The 24279-nt window shown below is 42.4% G+C and overlaps 1 protein-coding gene across 1 annotated transcript in view; it reads left to right on the top strand.

Annotated features, from left to right (window-relative positions):
* LOC110534798 (thrombospondin type-1 domain-containing protein 7A) overlaps positions 1 to 24279 on the top strand; it is a 102685-nt gene that overhangs the window by 28070 nt on the left and 50336 nt on the right. Inside the window, exons 2-5 of the mRNA XM_090198003.1 lie at positions 11453 to 12284; positions 17047 to 17301; positions 18285 to 18466; positions 23921 to 23989. Coding sequence (XP_090054129.1) covers positions 11453 to 12284; positions 17047 to 17301; positions 18285 to 18466; positions 23921 to 23989 — 1338 coding nt within the window. The remainder of the gene's footprint in view (positions 1 to 11452; positions 12285 to 17046; positions 17302 to 18284; positions 18467 to 23920; positions 23990 to 24279) is intronic.

The raw sequence follows: 24279 nt of genomic DNA, 5'->3' as shown, positions 1-24279 counted from the left end.
CTATCCTACCATGCCTTTCTAAGGTCTTCGAAAGCCAAGTCAACAAACAGATTACCGACCATTTCGAATCTCACCATACCTTCTCTGCTATGCAATCTGGTTTCAGAGCTGGTCATGGGTGCACCTCAGCCACGCTCAAGGTCCTAAATGATATCTTAACCGCCATCGATAAGAAACATTACTGTGCAGCCGTATTCATTGATCTGGCCAAGGCTTTCGACTCTGTCAATCACCACATCCTCATCGGCAGACTCGACAGCCTTGGTTTCTCAAATGATTGCCTCGCCTGGTTCACCAACTACTTCTCTGATAGAGTTCAGTGTGTCAAATCGGAGGGTCTGCTGTCCGGACCTCTGGCAGTCTCTATGGGGGTGCCACAGGGTTCAATTCTTGGACCGACTCTCTTCTCTGTATACATCAATGAGGTCGCTTTTGCTGCTGGTGAGTCTCTGATCCACCTCTACGCAGACAACACCATTCTGTATACTTCTGGCCCTTCTTTGGTCACTGTGTTAACAACCCTCCAGGCAAGCTTCAATGCCATACAACTCTCCTTCCGTGGCCTCCAATTGCTCTTAAATACAAGTAAAACTAAATGCATGCTCTTCAACCGATCGCTACCTGCACCTGCCCGCCTGTCCAACATCACTACTCTGGACGGCTCTGACTTAGAATATGTGGACAACTACAAATACTTAGGTGTCTGGTTAGACTGTAAACTCTCCTTCCAGACCCATATCAAACATCTCCAATCCAAAGTTAAATCTAGAATTGGCTTCCTATTTCGCAACAAAGCATCCTTCACTCATGCTGCCAAACATACCCTTGTAAAACTGACCATCCTACCAATCCTCGACTTTGGCGATGTCCTTTACAAAATAGCCTCCAATACCCTACTCAACAAATTGGATGCAGTCTATCACAGTGCAATCCGTTTTGACACCAAAGCCCCATATTCTACCCACCATTGTGACCTGTACGCTCTCGTTGGCTGGCCCTCGCTTCATACTCGTCGCCAAACCCACTGGCTCCATGTCATCTACAAGACCCTGCTAGGTAAAGTCCCCCCTTATCTCAGCTCGCTGGTCACCATAGCATCTCCCACCTGTAGCACACGCTCCAGCAGGTATATCTCTCTAGTCACCCCCAAAACCAATTCTTTCTTTGGCCGCCTCTCCTTCCAGTTCTCTGCTGCCAATGACTGGAACGAACTACAAAAATCTCTGAAACTGGAAACACTTATCTCCCTCACTAGCTTTAAGCACCAACTGTCAGAGCAGCTCACAGATTACTGCACCTGTACATAGCCCACCTATAATTTAGCCCAAACAACTACCTCTTTCCCTACTGTATTTAATGAATTTATTTATTTTGCTCCTTTGCACCCCATTATTTTTATTTCTACTTTGCACATTCTTCCATTGCAAATCTACCATTCCAGTGTTTTACTTGCTATATTGTATTTACTTTGCCACCATGGCCTTTTTGCCTTTACCTCCCTTATCTCACCTCATTTGCTCACATCGTATTTAGACTTGTTTATATTGTATTATTGACTGTATGTTTGTTTTACTCCATGTGTAACTCTGTGTCGTTGTATGTGTCGAACTGCTTTGCTTTATCTTGGCCAGGTCGCAATTGTAAATGAAAACTTGTTCTCAACTAGCCTACCTGGTTAAATAAAGGTGAAATAAAATAAAATAAAAAATCAAATCCACAGATGATGCAGTCTCTATTGTACTCCACACTGCCCTTTCCCACCTGGACAGAAGGAACCCCTATGTGAGAATGCTATTCATTGACTACAGCTCAGCGTTCAACACCATAGTGCCCTCAAAGCTCATCAATAAGCTAAGGACCCTGGGACTAAACGCCTCCCTCTGCAACTGGATCCTGGACTTCCTGACGGGTCGTCCCCAGGTGGTAAGGGTAGGTAACAACACATCTGCCACGCAGATCCTCAACACAGGGGCCACTCAGGAGTGCGTGCTCAGCCCCTTCCTGTACTCCCTGTTCACTCATGACTGCATGGCCAGGCACGGCTCCAACACCATCATTAAATTTGCAGATGACCCAACAGTGGTAGGCAGATCACTGACAACAACGAGACAGCCTATAGGGAGGAGGTCAAGGACCTGGCCGTGTGTTGCCAGGACAACAACTTCTCCCTCAACGTGATCAAGACAAAGGAGATGATTGTGGACTACAGGAAAAAGAGGACCAAATACGCCCCCCATTCTCATCAACGGGGCTGTAGTGGAACAGGTTGAGAGCTTCAAGTTCCTTGGTGTCCACATCACCAACAAACTAACATGGTCCAAGCACACCATGAGAGTCGTGAAGCGGGCATGACAAAACCTATTCCCCCTCAGGAGACTGAAAAGATTTGTCATGGGTCCTCAGATCCTCAAAAGGTTCTACAGCTGCACCATCGAATGGCAAATGCTCGGCTTCCAACCGCAAGGCGGCCTAGTACATCACTGGGGTCAAGCTTCCTGCCATCCAGGACTTCTATACCAGGCGGTGTTAGAGGAAGGCCCTGAAAATTGTCAAAGACTCCAGCCACCCTAGTCATAGACTGTTCTCTCTGCTGGAGCGCCAAGTCTAGGTCCAAGAGGCTTCTAAACACCTTCTACCCCCAAGCCATAAGACTCCTGAACATCTAGACAAATGGCTACCCAGACTATTCACATTGCCCCCCCCCCTCCCCTCTCCACACCACCGCCACTCTCTGTTGTCATCTATGCATAGTCACTTTAATTAACTCTACCTACATGTACATACTACCCAAACTAACCGGTGCCCTGCACATTGACTCTGTACCGGCACCGCCCGGTATATATTGTTATTTTTTTTACTGCTCCTCTAATTACCTGTTACTTTTATCTCTTATTCTTATCTGTATTTTTTTAAACTGCACTGTCGGTTAGGGGCTCGTAAGTAAGCATTTCACTGTAAGGTCTACACCTGTTGTATTCAGCGCACGTGACTAATACAATTTGATTTGATTTGGTTTGAGTCTCCGGGCCCACCAAACAATAATTAGCATTTCACTTTCTATTTCTACTTTCATCCATGACCTGCTGTGGACTGTCAGCGATAAAATGAAAAGGTTCAACCTCCATGTCGCTCTTCATTGTGCTGCATTTGGCTGCCTTTTTAGAACATGTGTGTTCATTTTGGAGGACACCTCCTCAGTGCCCGTTGCAAATCCTTTATTCTCTGAAATTTCCCAGTGTTGTGTTACTTTACTATTGAATTGAGATGTAGAGAATGATGCATCGTAGGAAGCGGTAATCTAATCTTTGGCAGAGGCGCTCCAGAGGGCGGGAGATCTCACCATGTGATTGGAGCATTTATCTCAATAAAGTGGCAGGTACATTATCAAATCTCTGGCCCTGGAGCAACAGTCACACACACACACGTGCAGGCCAATCACACGGGAACACGGCACATGCAGACACGCCCGCTTGCGCATGCCCCCACATGTCCGCACACATGCACACACATGCACATGTACAACAGAAACACACTCACATGAACAAAGATGTACTGGCACACACATTTATGCCAAGAGCACTTTTAACCCCAGTATTGATACAAAATTAGCTAACACAACAATAGCAGACACAGTAGCAAAGAGTTAGTCACATAAGGCATTAGCATAACATATGACATCCTGTATATGCCTGTGTAGACTGTATATGCCTGTGTAGACTGTATATGCCCCCAGGTTATATAGCAATAACAGCGGCACTATGATTTTCCCTACTAAAGGAGAAATGCAAACGATGCCCCTTTTCATGGTATCCGTGCAGGCTTCCTAGCAACACATGCAAGTGTTTTCACAACCCAGCTCACTTCATGTAAAGCCAGCCAGTGCAGCTCTTCCTCGCAGACTAATGGCTGGATTTTTTTAAAGGGCAGATTATAGGCAATGAAACCCCACCTCTCACCCCTCATCCTCTACCACACCAAGGAAGTCCTCCATGGAAGTGCCTCTTAAGATTGGAGTCAACAATGTGCTCCTAACTGGCATCATATTAATATTTAACTGCAGTGCCAAGCACCAAGGGGCACATTCTCTCTCTGTGGTTTCTCTTATTCTTCGTCTTTTTTCAGTATGGTGGACTTTTTTGCTTGAAATGCAGTTTTGCTGGCATAATTTCAGGGGCTTTGTTTTTGTATTGCAGTGGCTTCCAAATGCTTTACATGGAATAGGATATCTAACTGAAACCTGAGGCGATGCACTCTATTTCATTCTTTCCTGGAATATATTTCACATTTTAGTGGTTACATACCTTTTTTTTTTACAACTTGTTTAATCTCGTAAAGTGATCAGCATATAGGCTACATTGCAGCTCATGTGATTATTTGTATCCCAGTTCAATAAGCGCTTGTGTTGATGGAATCAATCAAAATCCATTCCATTCTATTACTTTGCATAATGGAAGTCTATTCCGCTATGAAATGTGTTCATTGTGTCCTCCTGCCATTTATCCTTTCTATAATTTTTGTTTAAGGAGAACACTGCAGTCTGTTCCCAGATGAAGAGACAGAACCAGTTAGAATTCGTGGAAGTAATCAATCAAAATGTCCAACCTCTGAACTTCAAATGTCAACATATAAATTTTATGAATGGTAGATTTTTGATTTGGTCCATTTACTGTGTCAGAACACATTACAATAGATAACATACGCGTGTTATCTGAAAACAGCTCTCTCCCTTTCATTGAAATGTGATTCAGTGGATTGTGACTAATTATGGTAGGATTTACTGTTGGCTATCTGGTTTACCTTTCCTGTGTTCTCAAAAAGCATGCCTGTCAGAGCTGCATGATGGGCATGTTGAATATCACTGCAAAGCAGGAGGGACACTCCCATCCCTATCCCATTATTTAAAGGTCACTGACTGCCCCTCCCACAACATCCTGCCTCAAACTGGGACAAAAGAACATTTGGGCAACACGATAAACTCCCACAACACACATAAGAGATCCATTTGTTAGTTAGAGTGTACAGTTGTGGCCAACCATTTTGAGAATGACACAAATATTAATTTTCACAAAGTTTGCTGCTTCAGTGTCTTTAGATATTTTTGTCAGATGTTACTATGGAATACTGAAGTATAATTACAAGCATTTCATGTGTCAAAGGCTTTTATTGACAATTACATGAAGTTGAATCAAAGAGTCAATATTTGCAGTGTTGACTTATTTTTCAAGACCTCTGCAATCCGCCCTGGCATGCTGTCAATTAACTTCTGGGCCACATCCTGACTGATGGCAGCCCCTTCTTGCATAATCAATGCTTGGAGTTTGTCAGAATCTGTGTGTTTTTGTTTGTCCACCCGCCTCTTGAGGATTAACCACAAATTCTCAATGGGATTAAGGTCTGGGGATTTTCCTGGCCACGGACACAAAATATCTATGTTTTGTTAGGTTATCACTTTTGTCTTAGGGCAAGGTGCTCCATCATGCTGGAAAAGGCATTGTTCGTCACCAAACTGTTCCTGGATGGTTGGGAGAAATTGCTCTCTGAGAATGTGTTGGTACCATTCTTTATTCATGGCTGTGTTCTTAGGCAAAATTGTGAGTGAGCCAACTCCCTTGGCTGAGAAGCAACCCCACACACAGGTCTCAGGATGCTTTACTGTTGGCATGACACAGGACTGATGATATCGCTCACCTTGTCTTCTCCGGACAAGCTTTTTTCCGGATGCCACAAACAATCGGAAAGGGGATTCATCAGAGAAAATTACTTTACCCCAGTCCTCAGCAGTCCAATCCCTGTACCTTTTTCAGAATATCAGTCTGTCCCTGATGTTTTTCCTGGCTTCTTTGCTGCCCTTCTTGACACCAGGCCATCCTCCAAAAGTCTTCGCCTCACTGTGCGTGCAGATGCACTCACACCTGCCTGCTGCCATTCCTGAGCAAGCTCTGTACTGGTGGTGCCCCGATCCCGCAGCTGAATCAACTTTAGGGGACAGTCCTGGCGCTTGCTGGACTTTCTTTGGCGCCCTGAAGCCTTCTTCACAACAATTTAACTAGCTCTCCTTGAAGTTCTTGATGATCCGATAAATGGTTGATTTAGGTGCAATCTTACTGGCAGCAATATCCTTGCCTGTGAAGCCCTTTTGTGCAAAGCAATGATGACGGCACATGTTTCCTTGCAGGTAACCATGATTGACAGAGGAAGAACAATGATTCCAAGCACCACCCTCCTTTTGAAGCTTCCAGTCTGTTATTTGAACTCAATCAGCATGACAGAGAGATCTCCAGCCTTGTACTTGTCAACACTCACACCTGTGTTAAAGAGAGGGTCACTGACATGATGTCAGCTGGTCCTTTTGTGGCAGGGCTGAAATGCAGTGGAAATGTTTTTTTGGAGATTCAGTTCATTTGCATGGCAAAGAGGGACTTATATGCACATTGTCATCATACAAACTGAGGCAGCAGACTCTGTGAAAATGAATATTTGTGTCATTCTCAAAACCTTTGGACACAACTGTGGAGTGTGAGGTGTTTCTGTAAAACATGTTGTTATTGTGGTGTTTGCTGCTTTAGTGGCAGCTAGTGAAATCATAGGGTGTTGGTTAGCATGCATAGGGCAACCTTTATGCCTCTGGCAGGTTGTTGAATTGGTCGTGGATTTTGAGCGTCAAGGAAATGCTGAGGTTTTATTGATTGCGTTCTTACTGTTACTGACGGCTTGAACAGATTTGTTCGTTTGACCTTTTGAAATTTGTCTGCTTTTGAATGCGTTGACAGTTGGATTTTGACACACACATATGAATGGGTGGTTTGTGCAGAATGCCCAAAAATATATTGTCACTGCAGGAGTGACAAATGAGTCTGTCTCCTACACGAGCTGCAGTATTCCACCTTCGGTTTGTTATTGACCACTGAAATGAATGATTTAATTAGCCGAATCCAATTCAATGACTAGCAGATGGTAACCATGACACTAGTTCATAAAGGTGGCATGGCATCAATAATGTCACAGAGCCTGCACAATGTTTCCTATTTGTGAAAAATATAATTAAATGGAGGAAACTGTTTCACATTGTATGGGATAAATCGAAAGTCTGCCTTAGAGTTATGTACAGTGATGTATGTTTTGCTTGATGAATCAGAATCATAAAAAAAGCCCTTTATTAAAAGATAGAAGTGTCATTGTGGTATTCCAGCTAATGACATTCAGGTCAATTGTGAGAGGTAGAAACACGGCCAAGGGCCCAGATCACACTGAACATAGGGTCGGTAATTATCCATGAATGTTAAGCAGCTCAAAGTTTTTCAGCAGACATTAAGTGGAAGCCTCTGGCCTCTTCCTTCTCCTCAGACATATTTTTCTCTTTTATATTTATAACCCATGATTTACAATTTGGTGTTGTTTCTATTTTTTTTTTTTTAAAAGGGCAATGTTCATTTGTTCATTCTTATGGGGTGGCAGGTAGCCTCGTGGTTAGTGTGTTGGACTTGTAGCTGCAAGGTTGCAAGAACAAACCCCTGAGCTGACAAGGTACAAATCTGTTGTTCTGCCCCTGAACAAAGCAGTTAACCCACTGTTCCTAGGCTGTCATTAAAATAAGAATTTGTTCTTAACTGACTTGCCTAGTAAAATAAAAAAAATACAATGTTTGGAAGTGAAATGAAGTGTCTGACCATACTTAGTAATTTAAGAATGTATGATGCATTCTCTTCAAATGCAGACTTCTGTACTACCCCTTAGGACTATGTGGTCTCTCTGAAGGGATACACAGTTTGACCTTGTGTCATGCTCGTCAGATTGTTTGCAAGCTTTTTGGCCTTTTAGCTAATGAATTGCTCTACTGGCCTTAACAGGAACTCAGCATGGCATGTTCAATGTGTTGACGTTCATCTCTGCCAAGGGTTATGTGCAATTGTATTTAAGAGGGCCTTCTGTATTCTGTTTCACTCTGTGCTGCAACTGAACATTATTAGGAGTTGGGTATGGTAATTAGGGGACACAAGGTCTTTTGCTCACTTTCATTTTACAGTTATTTTTGTAGCTTTGGCCATCTGAGATGTGATTGCACTTTATTTTAAGTGGTTTTCATAAAGCAAACATAATATGCTCATAATAATACCTGTCCAACCTGGTCCTGACAGTCTGTAGAATGACAGACATTTTGAGTGCTCTGTGAGACACCTAAACCAGAAGTAACAACAGGGATTTCTTGGCAATAGGACCACCACTTTAGCATCTGTCAGACAGCAAGGACAGCTCCAAATGATCCCTGACCTTGGCAGTAAGTAGTTCTTGTCTTAGATGGATCAATAACAAGCAAACACAAACAAGTGAACAGCTCTGTGTGACACCATCCTTAGTGAGGATGACCCTGTGAGAGCCAAAACATGTCTGTCTATTAATGAACGCATTGGGACAGAGAGATCCAACTTACTTTCCAACAGTTGGGATATTACACTTCTTACTCCAGCCTAATCTGCTGTTTACAGAGGGGAGTATGTGCACTTGAGCCTATGGGAGATCTGTTAAGGCTCTTGGACATTGTGTGAAAATGTTAAAATCTCCCCCTGAGTTATATATTCAAGCATTAAGGCCCGAGGGGTTGTTGTATATGACCAGTGTACCACGGCTAAGGGCTGTTCTTAAGCACAACGCCGCACGGAGTGCCTGGATACAGCCCTTAGCCGTGGTACAATGGCAATATACCACAAACCGGAGGTGTCTTATTGCTATTATAAACTGGTTACCAACGTAATTAGAGCAGTAAAAATAACTGTTTTGTCATACCCATGGTATAAGGTCTGATATACCACAGCTTTCAGCCAATCAGCATTCAGGGCTCGAACCACCCAGTTTATAATTTATAGTATACTATTCAGACTGTTGATGTTGATAACTGTTGATATACTAAACGTTAGTTCTGTACTTGATTCCTTCATCAAGCACAACGCCATGACCCAACATGGATGATCTTATCCTACAATGATTGGGGATTAAAGAGCTGTTTCACATTTTTACCAGACTTCAATGAGAGGATGTCAGTTTGGCTTCCATGACATGTAGCTACAGCTCCAAAATGAATGTGTTTCATGCCATACTGTCTTCATCATGGAGTGCCAACAACCTAATCACTGCTAAGATCCCACCGCTCACACCATGTGTCTAACAAAACTTCCAAGTAAGCTCCTTTTGCTATTGGTGAAATCATTTTGCTAGGGTTTCATTTACTCAGGCAAACAACATATAAGGGATAAGCCTTGGGAATGCTCCAGATAGTTTACTATCTGTGCCGAATACCCCAGACACCCCATTTCAAAAGGCCATTAAATGAACCCCAATCTATTCGGTAGCTAACGGATGCCCAGACATCCCCTGAATCACAACTACAGTGCCAAGAAAGAGTATATGAACCCTTTGGGAATACATGGATTTCATTGGGAATACATGGATGGTCATAAAATTTGATCTGATCTTCATCTAGGTCACAACAATAGACAAACACAGTCTGCTGATAACACACAAATAATTATCCGCAGACTGTGTTTGTCTATATTGACACACCGTGTAAACTTTCACAGTGCAGGGTGGGAAAAGTATGTGAACCTTTGGATTGAATAACTGGTTGACCCTCCTTTGACAGCAATAACCTCAACCAAATGTTTTCTGTAGTTGCTGATCAGACCTGCACAATGGTGAGGAGGAATTTTGGACCATTCCTCTTTACAAAATTGTTTCATTACAGCAATATTCTTGGGATGTCTGGTGTGAGCTGCTCTCTTGAGGTCATGTAAGAGTATCTCAATTGGGTTGAGGTCAGGACTGACTGGGCCACTCCAGAAGGTGTATTTTTTTCGGTTGAAGCCATTTTGTTGTTGATTTACTTCTGTGTTTTGGGTCGTTGTCCTGTTGCATCACTCAACTTCTGATGAGCTTCAATTGGCGGACAGATAGCCTAAAATTCTCCTGCAAAATGTGTCTTACCGTGGACTGATGAACATCAAGGCTTTTAGAGATACTTTTGTAACCCTTTCCAGCTTTATGTAAGTTAACAATTTGGGGTTCTGAGCTCTCTTTTGTTCGAGGCATGGTTCACATCAGGCAATGCTTCTTGTGAATAGCAAACAAAAATTTTGTGAGTGTTTTTTATAGGGCAAGGCAGCTCTAACCAACATCTCCAATCTCGTATCTCATTGATTGGACTCCAGGTTAGCTGACTCCTGACTCCTGACTCCAATTAGCTTTTGGAGAAGTCGTTAGCCTAGGGGTTCACATACTTTTTCCTACCTACTGTGAATGTTTAAATTATGTATTCAATATAGACAAGAAAAACACAATAATTGGTGTGTTATTAGTTTAAGCACACTATCTTCGTCTATTGTTGTGACTTAGATGAAGATAAGATCGAATTTGATGACCAATTTATGCAGAAATCCAGGTAATTCCAAAGGGTTCACATACTTTTTCTTGCCACTGTATATATGCATGAGAAGTCTGACAGCAGGGCATTGATCTTGTGTTGATATAGGGGGAAATAGAACAGCCATGTGTGATGTGCTTTGAGGCTTCTGTCGACATGCTGACACACTGATTGAAGCCAGTTCCTGCCAGCGAGATCAGCAGCTGAGCGAGGAGATGAGTCCACTAATAGGCTGTCATCTGAGGCATTTGGGTCTGATAATTGCAGGAAATGTTTCACCCGGTTTCAGCAAGACTGGAGTTCTTCGTCCTCCACAGGGTGGCAATCGGTTCAGGGGTGCAACATGGGTAAACACAAGGCCCCCTCACCCGGAGACCACTCAGCAGAGGCCATCATGTAACACAATCAATTGGCTGTAGATGGAAGGGGTTGGTCTGAGGTGAAGCTGTACATTAGTCTCCTCTTCTTTCTCGGTTGTCCTGTGCTGTCACTAGAATGTGGATAACAGCGGCAGAGCACAACATGGCCACGGATTAGGTTGAGCTGAATGACTCAATGAACAACACTGCCGCTAAGCCGCAGATTTTTTTACTGTGATGAGGTTTGGTGTGGGGATAAAAGTCAGGGAAAGTTATTGTGTTATGGCTGCAATGGAGACTTCATTCAGAGTAAAACGTGGAGCTGAAAGGGGAGCTATGGTAGAATAGCTGATGTACTAATCTTTCAGTGCATGAATTGTAAATATGCTGTGAGTCTCCAGGTGTGAAGACGCGGTCTCTATGACATTCTTGGTCTCCATCGATCCGTCCACTGTGTCTGCTGATGTGGGTTAATTCTACGTTCTGGTTGATATGTGTATGGTTTGCTTTTTCCAAATGATCAATAAACTACCGCCCCTAAAATAATCAATTTGCTATCAATTGATGTACTGTATAGTGTACACTGTGTCCACTTTACCTTTTGATGTAAAACATATTTTAAAAAGCCTAATTCTGGCCTATTTCATAGTTATTTTAACGCTGTCTGTGTTGTGTTCCCAAGGGCCATGGGGCAGATGTATGGGCAGTGACTGTGGCCCAGGTGGCAGCCAGAGTCGGGCTGTGTGGTGTGCCCACGTGGACGGCTGGACCACCCTCCACACCAACTGTGACCAGTCCCAGCGGCCTTCCAACCAGCAGAACTGCTTCCGTGTGTGCGACTGGCACAAGGACCTTTACGACTGGAAACTCGGTGCCTGGAACCAGTGTGTGTCCGTGTCAACAAGAACCTTTGGGGGCATGCGGCCATACGTATGCAATGGGGGTGAGGAGGGCATTCAGACCCGGGAGGTGGGCTGCGTACTAAAGTCAGATGAATCTCTCGGAGACGACACCATCTGTGAGTACTTTGAGCCCAAGCCTCGACTAGAGCAGGCCTGCCTCATCCCCTGCCCTCAGGACTGTGTGGTGTCTGAATTCACCCCCTGGACGTCCTGCTCAAAAACCTGTGGAACCGGCCTAAAGAACCGGGTGCGCAGTGTCCTGGTGCCTCCACTCTTCGGGGGTTCAGCCTGCCCAAACCTAACCGAGTTCCACACCTGTAAGCCAGGGCCTTGCATGGGGCCTGAGGGGGTGTACAGCCTCAGGGTGGGGTCCTGGATGCCCTGTTCTCTCCCCATTTCCCGGCCGGTGCGGCAGGCCAAGCATAGGAAGGGTAAAGGGGGGGCCAGGGAGAGGCCTGGGGTCAAAGACCCTGATACTAGGGAGCTGATCCAGAAGAAACGGACCAGGAACCGGCTCAACAGGCAGGAGAGCCCCTTCTGGGACATCCAGGTGGGATACCAGAGTCGCACGGTGTCCTGTGCACACAGGAACGGGAGCACGGTGGGACTCAGGTAAGTGGCTCAGCATCAGTATTTCTGGGTCTGGGGTAATACTGGTTCCTTAGTGTGTCTGTGTGCTGGTTGTCCTTTAAAATTGTACTTTTAGTCTAAATGGGCAAACCATGATATGTCATTGGTCATAGGAAACCATGTGTTTTTGTCCTTTCAGAACTGTAATTCATCATAGTGAGTTATCTGTTGTCCGTAAATAACACTCAATCTTAAAATAGGCACAAACCTGCCACATGTCTAAACAGGCCTTTGTAAGGGGTTGTTTTTATCTTCTTCAGAACTGTAAGCACAGTATTATGTTGTGATGTGATGTACTGTACTGATGTACAGTAGATGACAGGCAGGGGAATGGTTATGTGTCTCTGCTTTGCTGTCAAAGCAATGGAGCACTCCCACTTTCTGGTGTCTACTTTCAACGGTGGAGATGACAACTCTATATTCACTGGTGCTCATTCCGTGACAGGGATTGAATCTTAGCCAGCACTTCTGTCATCTTTGACTGTGAAATAGCAGAATGAGTTGCACATCATTATGTTGGCATTGTTACGTGTGCAGGTGAGGAAAGATAAAATCAAAAAGCTTGATTACTAACAGAGATTTCAGTTCAACTAAAAAAAAAGTACAGTCATTTATTTTTAAATGCTGTTGACCAAATACTTTTTTCTGATAATCTTTCACATTAGGAGTATGGTTCAGGTTATCAATGATTCAGGTTCTTCGCATACTATATCTTATATACAGTACAATAGACAGTAGACAAGACTTCATGCATACCCTTCAAGTAAACTGACATTTTCTTGGGCCCTGTCTTGGCTTGAGGCAAGTCCCTAACCCTGTCTTGCCTTGAAGCTCTTTCTTTAGCATTGCATGGTGTCTTTGTTTTATGCTGAGTGACAATAACTTCGAATGTCAGCACGGTATCTCTCATCTTAGAATCCATGAAGTCTTTCATCTCTAGCAAGGAGAGCTACAGTCTCCGTTATACAGCCTTACATCCACATTATGTATGTGTTACATGCCACAGATGTGATCAATTATGTACTAAATATATTCATTAATGCGCTGTTAGTGCCAACTTCTCAGCAGTGGCTGGGATCAAATATTTCTAAAGAACCGTGAAAACAAATCTTATGCCCTTAGGAAGGTAAATACTAATCTTTGACTTGTTTATTTCTGGTTCTGAAATATTTATCGTTGTTTTTGCCACTTCAGAAAAGTGGAACAAACTTCCCAGCAAACCAAAAAAGTTTCTGTGAAAGTTCCCAGAACATTATTTTGGTTGCGGCAATGTTCTCATAACACAAAAACTGTCCAGTTGCGATGATGATTATACAATGTTTGTATAAAACATTTGCCTGATGTTGCAAGAACGTTCCCAGAACGTTGTGGCGGTATGTTCTAAAAACATTACTGGTACATTGTGTCATTACATTACCTGGAAACCTAATGAGAACATTTGGGGGAATGTTCTGTGGTGGTTGTTACAGATGTTGTGCACAACATTTTCGTAAATGTTAAGAAAACGTTCCAAGAATATTTCCTTTAAAACATTTTCTGAATAAAATAAACATTTTGTTATCAAAAACATTCTTTGTATGTTTTTGGGATGTCATCATCCTAATGTTAGATAAAACCCAACTAGAACTTAATGAGAATCTTAGCTAATGTTCTGGGAATGTTCCCGGTTTGCTGGGTTCTCTCTGAAGCGATATCCAATGAATCTAGGCAGTCGTCCTCCGAACATCTTGCTGACTTCATTTCCCATTTTGTTTGATGTACATCTGTCATCGTTGGGCCACAGCTTTCTCTTGACTCATTAGACTTTGTTTTGGTCTGGTTGTAGAATAGTGGCAGGCTTTACATGTAATAATATGAAATCCGCATGCAAGTGTAGGCTATTTACTGTAGATTCCAGCTTGCATGGTGGCCTCTGAGGTTTCCGTTTACCACCAGAAGCACTTCTAGAAAGTATCACTTTACATCTTTTAGTTCAAATTCGAGTCTCATTCGAGTCTTATGTTTCTCTTTACTGGCCACACTGGCCTTCCAAACATTCCACTCTGTTTTCTAAACTGTGTTTTCATCAAGGCGCTGAAAAAGATGGTTAAAAGATTTCTCCCAGGGTTTCACATTCCCTGACCCACATAGTACAGCCTGTGTTGTAGGCTTTAATTGTACCACATGTTTCTTAGCCAAAGCCTCGTGTAATGAGCATGTTTGTGTTCAATGTGGATATTCTACAGAAACCAAACTCTTTTTTTTTTTGTGGAATTGCATGGAATTTCTTGTTGTTTGTTGTATAACCTTTATTGGTTTTAAAATGAGAGGTTGAGTGTTTTTGATATATTATTACTCTCTTATTTCAAGTGAAATTGTTTGTCTGTCCCCATTCTGTCTGACTGACGGAGATTAAAAAAAAGACTACTTTCAAGACTTCAAAACCCCCACAACAATGCAGAAGATAATAAAAAGTTGACACGACCAAAACATCAAATACTGAAAGAGATTGAGTTGCCGTGAAAAGGGTCAATGGACGCTTTAAGGCTTTTTAAGCATGTGTGAAGTTTCATCTGAGTCAGGAAGCGAGACATTATCCTCCCCGAGTCGCAAAACCTTTGTTTTAATTTCTGAATGTTTTTCACTGAGAAAGAACTCTACCTGCGTGCCTTGTTGGCAGCACAACGAATCCTCGGCGTGACGTCACACCGGCAGGCCCGCCACATCAAACAATTCAAAGGTATCTTAATCTGTGGAGACAGAGGGGTTAAAAACACAACTCCCTTTTTTTCAAGCGTTTTTTTTTTCTTCAAACCAGTTGCACTCGTTTCCAGCAGAAGTGTGAGAAGCTAGAGGTGAAGTGTGGCTTCGGCGTAGTCTAAATTAGAGGGTTCTAAATGAAGCAGAGCTGTAATTAGCAGTAAAAGATCGTCAGCTGCGGCGCCTCGGGGGAAAGGCGATGCACACTGCGGTGCAAGGAACAGAAAATAGTCGGCTTTAATTCCTAATCATTTGAAGGAGCTGAAAGAGGCAGCATTTATTCATTAGCTCTAATTGCAAGTTGAATGATTACAGAGTGATTGCTTTTGGTGATTGATCAGTTGTGGTTACTATTCCGAGGCTATTGAGGCACAACCCTTCAGACTTTATGCATTGTATTGTATTACATGTACAAAACCCCTGGTCTCGTGGTCCTCTGAGCTGGATTTGAACAAGCAACCAATTCACTACCTAAATGTGGGGGCTTCCCCAGCTTTTTTTTCTGCATTGTTTATTAAGGGGTGATGATTCTGAATGAAGGGTTGAGTATTAGGGTTCAATGCCAGGCAGTTCCCTAAGGACTCTTGAATACAGCTTATTACAACATGCTTAGTATAATGTACATTAGCGTTCAAAGGTTTGGGGTCACATAGAAATGTCCTCGTTTTGAAAGAAAAGCACATTTTTTGTTCATTAAAATAACATCAAATTGATCAGATACAGTGTGGACTTTGTCAATGTTGTAAATTACTATTGTACCTGGAAACGGATATGATTTTTAATAGAATATCTACATAGGCGAACAGAGGCCCATTATCAGCAACCATCACTCCTGTGTTCCAATGGCACGTTGTGTTAGCTAATCCAAGTTTATCATTTTAAAAGGCTAAGTCGCCTCTTCACTGTTGACGTTGAGACTGGTGTTTTGTGTGTACTATTTAATGAAGCTGCCACTTGAGGACTTGTGAGGCATCTGTTTCTCAAACTAGACACTCTAATGTACTTGTCCTCTTGCTCAGTTGTGCACCGGGGCCTCCCACTCCACTTTCTATTCTGGTTAGAGACAGTTTGCGCTGTTCTGTGAAGGGAGTAGTACACAGCGTTGTACGAGATCTTCACTTTCTTGGAATAGACTGACGAGTTTCAGAAGAAAGTTATTTGTTTCAGGACATTTTGAGCCTGTAATCAAACCCACACATTCTGATGCTCCAGATACTAAACTAGTCTAAAGAAGGCCAGTTTTATTGCTTCTTTAATCAGAACAACAGTTTTCAGCTGTACTGCCATCATTTCAAAAGGGTTTTCTAATGATCAATTAGCCTTTTAAAATGATACACTTGGATTAGCTAATACAACGTGCCATTGGAAAACAGGAGTGATGGTTGCTGATAATGGACCTCTGTTCACCTATGTAGATATTCCATTAAAAATCATCCGTTTCCAGGTACAATAGTCATTTACAGCATTAACAATGTCTACACTGTATTTCTGATCAATTTGATGTTATTTTAATAGACAAAAAATTATATTCAAAAACAAGGACATCTCTAAGTGACCCCAAAATGTTGAATGGTAGTGTACATTCTACTATAGTACAAGTATTAATACATTATAGTACATTATAGTATTAGTATCATGTACTTACATCCAGCTCATTGGTGAATGACCCCTGGCTTCCCATTGTCTTCCGATAGGTAGTGGTGTCAGTCCTACACAACCATCTATCTGACGTAAGACAATGTTCCTTGATGAGTAATACACTGCAATAGACAGGACGAAAACCAACATTCCACAAATTCAACCAACATACGCCAAATTCTACCTCAAAATCTACCTCAGCTGACTTCGAAAACCCACTGACCACTTGTTCTAGGACCACCAACACACACAGGGCTCCCTCAGGACCAGCTTTCACATCCACTGTCGCAAATTGCAAGCAGATCGCAGACAGATCTCAGATTACTGACCTTGCCACTTCTGCTCTCGCCTTACCTCTGTTTTCCAGTCTGTGTCTGCCCTGGGACCTCCCTCTGACGGTCCAGTCCTGCATCCTCGCTAAGGACTGTAAGCTGAGCGAGTGGGCAGACTGGGGCCCCTGCTCCAAGGCCTGTCTAGACCCAGACCCTGAGTCCCCCAGGGGCCAACGCTCCAGGACCAGACGAGTGCACCAGTTCTCCGTGGGGGAGGGGGAGGACTGCCCACCGCTGGAGGAGACGGAGCCATGTGACCCCCAGGGGGATGGAGTACTGCCCTGCGCCACGTGAGTGTCACTTAGTGTCATGAGGATGTGTGGCTGTATGTGTGGAAGTTATAGTTTTACAATAAATATATGGTAAGAAATATACAGAATATTTATGGAAGGCCTAGAGCTTGAAAGTGGGTTAAGTCAATGTTGTATTTGTGGAATTTCAAATTATAAAATGTTGTGTCCAAATGTAATGTATTACACAGTAGTATCAGTGTGTCGAAAAATACTACCGTACATAGTTCAGGAACCTGACAGGCCTACAGGAAGTTTTCAACAAATTGGAACCACTTAGTGCACTAACTTTCCAAAGTCTACTGGATTCTCACTGGCAGAGGTGATACATTCCTCCTGTTGATTTCTCATTAGCTACTTCATCTAGCTAATTTGCTCTCCTGGGTGGCCCATAGGAGTTGGTTTGTATGGGCCTGTGTGTGTGGTGGAGCAGACAGCATATGGAGAAAGATTGGTGTGTTTGAGCTTTTGCCAGACACAGACTCAAATGGAGTCTATGACAATATTGTCTCTCCTGTAACCTGCCACACACACACACACACAGATTGGCCTTATTGACATCGTATCCCATCTTTACACAATCATTCCAATAACACCTGAGCATTCCTGTTCCGATTCTGCAAAATACTTCAAAACCACACCATCTATAAAACTATCAGTCGTGACATAGCCTTTAAAATGGATTATTTCTATGACTAAAATGTATCTTTTCATATTACTCATGTGTTACATGGATTGGAAGCAATTAGCCAAACATTGAGCTGATAGCTATTGAAGTTGTAGTGGAACGATAAGGATTAGTGTAATTCAAGTTTGGCAGCCGCAGCCCCAGATGCAGGTAGAACAGATCAACACACAATTGACAAATGTGTTTTTATAGCACAGACAGGTCAGGGATTTGATTAGCTAAAGAAACCTCAGTCCAATGTTAAATGTGTTTTGACAGCATAACACCCACACACCCATCTCTGTCACTGTCACAGTTACACCTGGAGGACTACAGAGTGGAGCGATTGTAGAGTGGACTCGTTGCTAAGCCAACAGGACCGTCGGCGTAGCAACCAGACCGGCCTGTGTGGGGGAGGGCTCCAGAATCGAGAGGTGTACTGTGTCCAGGCCAACGCCGAACTACTGACCTACCTCAACAACCTCAAAGACAAAGATGGTAATGAGGCATTTCTATATATAGCGCTTTTTCATGACATAGTCTTTCCTGTATATAAGGGACAGATCAAAATGTACTGGGGGGGGGGGGGGGGGGGGGGGGGGGGTGGTCCAACTCAAGGTGTAGTAGAAATAATATGCACCCCCCTCCCCAGCGTAAAAAATATTTTCACATGACCCACATTAAAGTAAATGGAACACCCTCCCCTCTCATAGAATGAACTAAAAATCATGTTTACAACCCTGCGTTTATAAACATGGATATCGACTTCAGCATACTTTTGTTTCACAGTCGATGGGCCAAAAGGTTGGGGGTTTGCCGACCACCCCAGACGAGTCATATTTATAATTATATGTTTTATATGCAAAGAGTTTTCCACTAACAGCTTTCTATGCCAGTGCATCACCACAACCAATAAACAGAGCATACCGACTTCTGGCACTTCGATATCATTGTTTGTGTTTTCAACACCACAATAAATAGACTATGTCAATCTCAGAAAATAGAACAGAAAATACTTCCCTCCCTACCTTGTAGGCCTACCCAATAAAGAAGGCTTGACAGTCTCTGAATGACATTCAACTTTTTTGCCGTTTTGTAAAAGATGACTCTTTCCATTCATCAATTGGTCGCTGCACAGTTTGAATTGATAGATTTATTTTATTTGTCAGTAAAAAAAAAAATTAAAAACATATATACACAAAGATTTTTTAAATAAGTCTGGGACTTATTTCCATTGTGGTCCCTATTTTCTACATATACAATTACATAGATACAGACACATTACAGAGATAGAGACAAAAAAATCCTCAACCTCCAAATGTGTATGAGGGGGGAGTTTAAGTCCAATTTTTACCAGCTTGTTTGGCTAGTAGCGTATTCTTTAGATGTTTAGGGCTGCTGGTGAACCGTGAGGTGGAGGCATAATCAAAGCCATACGGGACTAGCGCACTTACCTAGGTTTCCATCCAATTGGCGACAGATTTTTTTTTGTGCCAATATTCTAAAATCCTCATAAAAACAATATGCCATTTCAGAGTTTTCTTTAGGAAACAACACGACAGGGGAGATCTTAATTTACTGGACATTTAAGAAATGTACAAGGCATCCATATGCATCCAGCTCCATCAATAAACAAGAGATATTGGCCCAATGAGCCACATTCACATGTCCTTAAACAGCCTGTAACAATTACAAAAACACTGTTCCTTTTTAAATGGTTTTTTAGGCTACTTTCCTCAAACAATAATTGTCCACCTCACAGTTCAACTGTCAGAAATTTGAGCACAACATGTATTAGGGCATTGCATGCATAGGCCTATGGGCTTAGGTGTCCACTGTACGATATTAACATTTGAATAAATACATATATAAAGGAAGAGAAGCTTAGACCTAACCCTAGAGCGATAGAGAGAGATATGCCAGTGACAAGCTACAACACCGACATGCATTTCTTCAATCAGAATATTTTGTATAAAGAGAAGCATTATATTGTTAGATTATAGAAGTAACTCTGGCAGGCCTGAAACAAGTCTTCCTCACCTCAAGTTCAACTGTCAGGGTCCGACTGGAGCGCCGGGGCGCATTGCCTTCACATCATAGGCCTTCAGTAGCTAAAGATAAATAATAGCCACACCATAACAAACCTTCACAAATGTTTCAACATTTTACTAGGGTAATATCAAAAGTAAGTCAATTCATTGTTTATAGGGAAAATACAAGCAGACGAGTAAATGTAAATCAGGGACAAAACACACTGACCTTCCCTGTGCCCAATAAAAAACCACACACCAATTCCCCTGTTTTGGACCGCCCCTCCCCCAAGTAAATTTTGATCTGTCCCTAACACTTTCCTATAACAAAGTCTTTCCTATTTAAAACTGTCCCAATAATGCATATCTGATGGTGTTACGTTCATAAACCATCCAGCCTTCATGTGTAATAATCATTTGTGGGATGTAGTCACATGTAGTCCCACAATGTAGTCCCACATCTGATATTGTTGCATGTCTCAAATCTGCAAAGGTTGTACAAAACAGTCCCAAATATTTCCCGAAAAACAAAGACAAAATTGTTACATGTTGGCACACCAAACTATTTCAGCATCAGAGACACGTCATTGTCTTGTGTCAAACAAATGCAGTGGCACGTATTGTCATGTACAGCATTCACAGTTCCATACCTTGTGTCCATTCCGACATTTCCTAACAACAGCAGTATCTGAATAACACCATTAAAAACACACTTTTGTGCCCTACAATTAGTGTAGCCATTACAGAATTACCATAGCAACTCTTGAACACTGCACACTACAGGGAGAGGCAACAAGGGAAGAGGAGCTGCTTTCATAACATAACCTGACTTGACCTGGTGTGACTCTTAAGCCTTAGACAAGTGAGAACATTCCGGCTTCGACTCTCAGACCCGTCAAGCACAGTTTAAGTCAATGCTGCACTGGTAATTATATTAGCACGGATTCTAAGGCTAAGCACCACCAGTGGAGATGGTGTGGGAAAAACAAAAAGCATTTTCATTACGCGAGAAGCACAATTATTATATCAGGAGATGTTCCTGTCGCTGGAGCGGTAATTGTTGGTGGAGTGATCATTTTATTCAGACAATATTTTTAGTGCACAGGAGAAAGTGCTACCTTGAGCTTGAAGGGGGCAATCTGCAGTTAAAACAACAACAAAGTGTTCACCCCTCCACTGATTTGGTAAACAGCTGAGGGATGGGGCTGGAGAAATGGAATCACTTTCAAATGCGGTGCAAGGACTACCATAGCTTGAGTTTCAACCATGTTTTGAGGCTATACAGTGTTTGTTTTTTACAATTACAGTGTTTACAAACAATGAAGTAAAACAAGCTTATAGTTTCGGGTTCTCATGGGGTAAACAGTTCATGAGGCATTTCTAAGTTATATTCTTCAAGGATCCATGTGTATACATTATTCATTTAAAAGTCCAAAAACCTATGTAGAAATCACATATGGCCCGTTTAAGTATGCTGAAGATCTCTCCTGTAGTGACCGATACACCACAAGACACAAACACACACACAAACTCTGTCATATCATACACAGTACACACAGCAGTGACATCTAAAGTGCCTTCAGAAATATATTTACACCCCTTGACTTTTTTCACATTTTGTTGGGTTACAAAGTGTGATTAAAATTGATGTAATTGTATTGTTTTGTCAGCTATCTCCACAAAATACTCTAATGTCAAAGTGGCAGAAAAATTAGAGATATAATTTTTTAAATGTAATGGAAAATAAAGCACTAATATGTCTTGATTAGATAAGTATTCAACCCCCTGAGTCAATACATGATATAATCACCTTTGGCAGCCATTACAGCTGTGAGTCTTTCTGAGGAAGTAGCTAAGAGCTGTTGCACACCTGTATTGTACAATATTTGCCCATTATTCTTTTAAAAATGATTTACTCTCTGTTAAGTTGGTTGTTGATCATTGCTAGACAGCCATTATTAAGTGTTGCCATAGATTTTCAAGACGATTTAAATCAAGACTGAAACTAGGCCACTCAAGAACATTCAATGTTGTCTTGGTAAGCAACTTCAATGTATATTCGGCCTTGTGTTTTAGGTAGTTGTCCAGCTGATAGATGACTTTGTCTCCCAGTGTCTGTTGGACAGCAGACTGAACTAACTTTTCCTGCAGGTTTTTGCCCGTGTTTAGCTCTATTTTGTTTATTTTTATCCCCAACAAAAACTCCCTAGTCTTTGCCAATGCCAAGCATACCCATAACATGATGCAGCCACCAAAATGCTTGAAAATATGAAGAGTGGTACTCAGTGATGCCTTGTGTTGGATTTGCCTCAAACATAGCGCTTTGTATTCAGGACAAAAAGTTATTACTTTAGTGCCTTATTGGAAACAGGATGCATGTTTTGGAATGTTTGTATTCTGTACAGGCTTCCTTCTTTTCACTCCGTCATTTAGGTTAGTTTTCTGGAGTAACTACAATGTTGTTGATCCATCCTCAGTTTTCTCCTATCACCTATTCCTATTCTCCTACTTCTCCTATTAAACTCTTTAACTGTTTTAAAATCACCATTGGCCTCATGGGGAAATCCCTGAGCGGTTTCCTTCCTCGCCGGCAACTGAGTTTGGAAAGGTGCCTGCATCCTTGCATTGACTGGGTGTATTGATACACCATCCAAAGTGCAATTAATAACTGCACCATGCTTCTTTGCGAAATTTGGAAAACCTCCCTTGTCTTTGTGGTTGAATCTGTGCTTGAAATTCACTGCTCAACTGAGGGACCTTACAGATAATTGTATGTGTGGAGAACAGAGATGAGATAGTCATTCTAAAATCTGGTTAAACACTATTATTGCAGTCCATGCAACTTATTATGTGACTTGTTAAGCAAACTTTTACTCCTGAACTGATTTAGGCTTGCCGTGACTAAGGGGTTGGAGACGAATTGCCTCAAGACATTTCAGCTTTACATTTTGAATTAATATATGAGCATTTCTAAAAACATAATTCCACTTTGACATTATGGGGTATTGTGTGTAGATCAGTGACACAAAATCTCAATTGAATCAATCATCAATTCAGGCTGTCACACAACAACATTTGGAAAAAGTCAAGGGGTGTGAATACATTTCTGAATAAATGTTTGTCTATACTCTGTCGCTACTTTTATATGTCCTTATGTCAATTTGGGCTTCTTTGGGCATTGACAACAGTCTGTTTCTCTTTCTATACTGAAACCACATCCTTTCCTCGTGCATGTTGACAAACACATTGCTTTAGAATGCAGTTAAAGATGGACTGACATTAAAGGAGAATGTACTAACGATTTTGCTGAAATGTACTGCATGTGTATGTTTGTGTTCCCACGTGTGTGTGTGTGCGTTGTGGGCGTGCATGTGCATGCATTCCCGTGTGTGTCTGTCTGAGTGTGTGTGCGTGTGTGTGCGTGTGTGGGAGTTAGAAGGGAGAGTGTTCTTATCTTCCTGGCGCAGGATTCCTCTTCCCCCATCAGGGGGGTAATCTCCCCAGCTGCCACATAGATAGAGGCAGACACAGGCAGACAGTGCCTCAATGAAGTCTGCAGCAACCACCACTGCATGCATAAACTAAATCACCACGCTCTTAGAGGAACACAGGTCCAGGATCACCTTACCCTCCCTAAATCCAAACCTTAAGCATTCCAGAGGGGACAATCCAAAACTGACTGCTGATCAGTTTCTAGGGGTAACTGGACTGATCTTATTAGAGCACCTTCAATCTACATTTTTAAAGATCGACAAGTGTATCCCTGCAGCGCTTCCCGTCCTTATTTTTTCTACAAGCCTCATTCTCATATTGGAAAACGGCTAGACTCCTGCAATAGCACTCAACGCATGCCTCAACTTCCAAAACCCTCTCCCTTTCCAGTGACTGTGTTGCTAATAGTTGTATCTCCCTGTGCCCGCAGAGGGTCAGACCTCAAACCAGCAGAAGCCTAGTGTTCCCCCTCTTCTATCCATCAGCTTTGAAGTTACAGGTAGGTGCTTTAGACCAATCCGAACCTCCTCTCTCTGCCTTGTAGGCCGCATTCTTCTCCTCCTTGCCACTTCTTGTCTTCTACCTTTTCCCTTTTCATTCCTAATAATGTCTCAGTTGCCGTATGTACTGTATGCATGCATTTCTGTTTTGGTGGATGATGCTATGACGTGTTTTGATAGGTTGGCCTCTCCGCAGATTTTGCGTCTCAAGTGGTGTAGCTCTCTGAAACACCAACATGCGTTTTTAACTAAGTTTGAGCATAAACGCTTTCAAGAAGTGGTTCGGAAA

This window comes from Oncorhynchus mykiss, chromosome 2, assembly GCF_057628025.1.
Source record: "Oncorhynchus mykiss isolate SJ-2025 chromosome 2, ASM5762802v1, whole genome shotgun sequence".
Classification (NCBI taxonomy): domain Eukaryota; kingdom Metazoa; phylum Chordata; class Actinopteri; order Salmoniformes; family Salmonidae; genus Oncorhynchus; species Oncorhynchus mykiss.
This window is presented reverse-complemented; position numbering and strand designations above follow the sequence as displayed.